Raw genomic sequence first — 4,462 nt, forward strand, 5'->3', positions numbered from 1 at the left:
AGTTTCATTCTTGTCGCCAAGGCTGGAGTGCAATGGCGTGATCTCGGCTCACTGCAACCTCCACCTCCGGGTTCAAGTGATTCTCGTGCCTCAGCCTCCTGAGTAGCTGGGATTACAGGCATGTGCCACCACACCTGGCTAATTTTTGTATTTTTAGTAGAGACGGGGTTTCGCCATGTTGGCCAGGCTGGTTGCAAACTCCTGACCTCAGGTGATCCACCCACCTTGGCCTCCCAAAGTGCTAGGATTACAGGCACGAGCCACCGCGCCCGGCCAAAAACAAAATTTTAAATGATTTTGAAAAGTTCCAGCATGGACCGGGTATGGTGGTTCACACTATAATCCCAGTACTCTGAGAGGCTGAGGTAGGAGGATTGCTAGAGGCCAGGAATAAGTCCCAGCATGGACTTGTCCTTCTGTACTGACTGCTGACATTGTCACCAATGTACAGAAGAGGAAACCGAGGCAGAGTAGTGCAAGTTACCCGAGGACCTGCCACACCTAGAGATGACCATCGACAGGTCATGGGAACAGGAACTGGTCCTCTGCAGTTCCCTTTCCCTTGCCAAGCCCCGGACACTTTTCTGTTCCATTGGAGGAAAGGAAAGGGTCAGATGTAAGAAAGGGCATAGGTCAGGGGGAGAAACGGAGCAGGGAGAGGTGGGCGTGAGGGCAGGGGTGGGACTGACCGTGATGGCAGGGACAGCAGGGCCTGAGGAAGCTTCCGTGCCCCTTCTTGTTCCTTCCTGTGGATTCAGGATGAAGCACTCAATGAGGATGCCAGCCCATAAGATGATAGGGTGGCTGGAGAATGTCCTAGGTTCCCTGTTCTGAGGGTAGAGGGGCTGGGGGCCTGGAATCCTGGGTCTGAAGGAGGTGGGGGTGGGGTCCTGGACTCCTGGGTCTGAGGGAGGAGGGACTAGGGGTCTCCCGGGTCTGAGGGAAGAAGGGCTGGGGCAGTCTTCTGTTCCTAAGAGGATGGCCTGGGCTCTCACCCGGGCCTTGAGCAGCCGCTCCCTCTCCGCCATGGCCTGCTGCAGGAGCCGCTCCATGTGGGCAATGTCCGGGTGGACGGCCCCACAGCTAGGAGGAGGGAACACAGACGGGGTGGGTTACAGTGGCTGGGCCTCTTCTCCCATCTCCCCACCTTCTCCCTGATGTCTCACCTATTCCCACGGCCACAGTTCAGCAGCTGGTAGAGGGGGTATCTGCCGGAGTCCCCCACTGCTGGCGGGAGAGCTGAGGCCTCCAGGGATTCTAGGATAGAGGGGACCAGGTTACGGGGCTGGATACACCCTGGCCTGAGCCCCTCCACTTCTCCCCCTGCAGGCAGAGGTGCGGGTTTCCTCCATCCTCTGCTGCAGGATGGGTGCTGATGCGGGAAGGAAGCGGGGAACAGGGGGATCCTCACCAGTACAATGGAAAGACAGAGGTCGGGGGGATCCTCTCTGGCTCGCCCTCTCTCCCCTTTTCCGGGGCAGGCTCCCGGTCCTCTGGAGGCCAATGGAGCCCTGAAAACACAAAAGGCCCATGAGCATAAGAAAAAGGCTTGATCGCCACCCTAAGTCAGAGCACTGCCCAGTGAAACCACCACCCAGTCAGCACAAATCAAAACGCTACTGTCGACAAATGCTGAGTGAAAGGACCTCACAGGGGTATGATCCCATTTATAATGTCAGGCCGAGCGCAGTGGCTCACGCCTGTAATCCCAGCACTTTGGGAGTCCAAGGCAGGCGGATCACCTGAGGCCGGGAACTCGAGACCAGCCTGGCCAATACGGCAAAACCCCACCTCCACTAAAAATACAGAAATCAGCCGGGTGTGGTGGCGGGCGCCTGTAGTCCCAAATACTCGGGAGGCTGAGGCAGAAGAATCGCTTGAACCCGGGAGGTGGAGCTTGCAGTGAGCTAAGATCGCGCCACTGCACTCCAGCCTGAGTGACAGAGCGAGACTCCGTCTCAAAAAAAAAAGAAAAGAAAAAAAGAAATGTCCCGAACAGGCAAATTAACATAGAAATGGAAAGTAGAATCATGGTTGCCCGGACTGGGGTAGATGGGGGAACCGAGAGGCTAAGGGATGCAGGGTTTCTTTTGGGGAGTAATGAAAATGTTCTAAAATTGATTGTGGTAATGTTTGCGTAACTTTGAATATACTAAAAGACACAGAACTGTACAATTTAAATGAACGAATTGTATGGGGACATGAATTATGCCTCAATGAAACTCTTTCTAAAAAGCCCACTGTGGGTCAGGTGTGGTGGCTCATGCCTGTAATCCCAACACTTTGGGAGGCCGAGGTGGGTGGATAACTTGAGGTCAGGCATTCGAGACCAGCCAGGCCAACATGGTGAAACCCTGTCTCTACTAAAAATACAAAAATTAGCCAGGCATGGTGGCACGTGCCTATAATCCCAGCTACTCAGGAGGTTGAGGCAGGACAATTGCTTGAACCCGGGAGGCAGAGGTTTCAGTGAGCCAAGATCTCACCATTGAAATCCAGGATGACAGAGTGAGATGCCGTCTCAAAAAAAAAAAAAAAAAAAAAATCCCACTGCCTCCGGGCACAGTGGCTCACACCCATAATGCCAGCACTTTGAGAGGCCCAGGCAGGCAAATTGCTTGAGCCCAGGAGTTGGAGACCAGCCTGGGCAACATGGTGAAACTCTGTCTCTACAAAAAATACAAAAATTAGCCGGGCGTGGTGGCACGTGCCTGCAGTCCCAGCTACTATGGAGGCTGACGTGGGAGGATCGCTTGAACCCGGGAGGTCAAGGTTGCAGTGAGCTGAGACTGTGCCACTGCACTCCAGTCAGTCTGGGCGAGAGAGAGCGAGCCTGTCTCAAAAAAAATAAATAAGTAAAACATAAAAACAAAAACCCCACTGTGCTGGTGGCTATGTAGGAAACCCAGATGTCCTCACGTAATACTGGGGGTGTTCTACTGGAACAAACTTTATGGAGAGCAACTTCGCTTTGTAAAAAAAAATCTGAATGACAAATGCATAAACCATGGAGCCCCAATTCCACTCTAGAAATTCAGCCGATGGTACACTCATACACACGCAAAGTGATCTGAGTTCGAGGTCATTCCCTGCAGTGCCATCTGTGCTAACAAAAGCATGGAGACCACCTAAGTGCCCATCAGAAGGGGACAAGGTAAATGAACCATGACTTATGCACTCCATAGACCTTTTTTTTTTTTTTTTTGAGTTGGAGTCTCACTGTGTTGCCCAGGCTGGAGTGCAGTAGCGCAATCTCGGCTCATTGCAACCTCCACCTCCTGGGTTCAAGCGATTCTCCTGCCTCAGCCTCCCGAGTACCTGGGATTACAGGCGTATGACACCACACCAGGCTAATTTTTGTATTTTTAGTAGAGATGGGGTTTCACCATATTGGTCAGGCTGGTCTCTAATTCCTGACTTCAAGTGATCCACCTGCCTTGGCCTCCCAAAGTGCTGGGATTACAGGCATGAGCCACCGTGCCCAGCTGACTCCATGGACAATTCTGCGGTGTAGAACAAGAGGAAGATGCATCCTATATCCAGAGAGAACGTAAGATCCAAAAAAGAAAGAAAGAAAGAAAAAAAACAGAACATAATATCCAAGAGAAAAGCAAGGCCAGGTTTGGTAGCGTGCACCTGTAGTCCCAGCTACTCGGGAGGCTGAGGTGGGAGGATCACTTGAGCCCAGGAGGTTGAGGCTGCAGTGAGCCACGATCATGCCACTGTACTCTAGCCTGGGCGACAGTGAGATCTGACTCTTAAAGTTTTTTTTTTTTTTAAAGCAAGTACAGAACAGCGTAGAATAAACAAGGTATGCATAAAAAGAGGGAAAAAGTATGTACATGACTAGCTGTGTCAACACAGAATATCTCCGGGGAACACATGGGAAATCGGGAACCCTGGTGACCCTCAGGAAGTGAACAGCGTAGGAGGGGGAACAAGAGCCGCAAAGTCTTCTCTGAATATCCTCCCACACCGTGTGAATTTTGAATGAGGATAATGTTAACTTTTTAAAAACAAATAAACACGACAACTAAATGCAACCTGTGTTCCTGAGCCAAGAAAAAAAAGTTTGTTTTCTTTTTGTGAATTTTTTGCTAGAAAAAAACACTGGTGGGACCAGGAACAATGGCTCATGCCTGTAATTCCAGCACTCTGGGAGGCCGAGGCAGGCCGATCATCTGAGGTCGGGAGTTCAAGACCAGCCTGGTCAACATGGTGAAACCCCGTCTCTACTAAAAATACAAAAATTAGCTGGGCGCGGTGGTGGGCACCTGTAATTGCAGCTACTCAGGAGGCTGAGGTAGGAGAATCGCTTAAACCAGGGAGGCAGAAGTTGCAGTGAGCCAAGATCACACCACTGCACTCCAGCCTGGGTGACAGAGCAAGACTCTGCCAAAAAAAATAGAAAGAAAGAACAAGTGAGCCAAAAGAAAGAGAGAGAGAGAGAGAGAGAGAGAGA

The 4,462-nt window shown here is 51.3% G+C and overlaps 1 protein-coding gene across 1 annotated transcript in view; it reads right to left on the reverse strand.

Moving 5' to 3' along the window:
* Positions 1 to 4,462, reverse strand: part of PHLDB3 (pleckstrin homology-like domain, family B, member 3) — a 36,161-nt gene that overhangs the window by 10,844 nt on the left and 20,855 nt on the right. Inside the window, exons 11-14 of the mRNA XM_011997777.1 lie at positions 1,412 to 1,511; positions 1,167 to 1,257; positions 996 to 1,083; positions 502 to 746 (exon numbers count right to left, since the gene is read on the reverse strand). Of these exons, the coding sequence (XP_011853167.1) occupies positions 502 to 746; positions 996 to 1,083; positions 1,167 to 1,257; positions 1,412 to 1,511 (524 nt within the window). The remainder of the gene's footprint in view (positions 1 to 501; positions 747 to 995; positions 1,084 to 1,166; positions 1,258 to 1,411; positions 1,512 to 4,462) is intronic.

Source organism: Mandrillus leucophaeus, unplaced genomic scaffold (assembly GCF_000951045.1).
Source record: "Mandrillus leucophaeus isolate KB7577 unplaced genomic scaffold, Mleu.le_1.0 Scaffold546, whole genome shotgun sequence".
NCBI lineage: Eukaryota > Metazoa > Chordata > Mammalia > Primates > Cercopithecidae > Mandrillus > Mandrillus leucophaeus.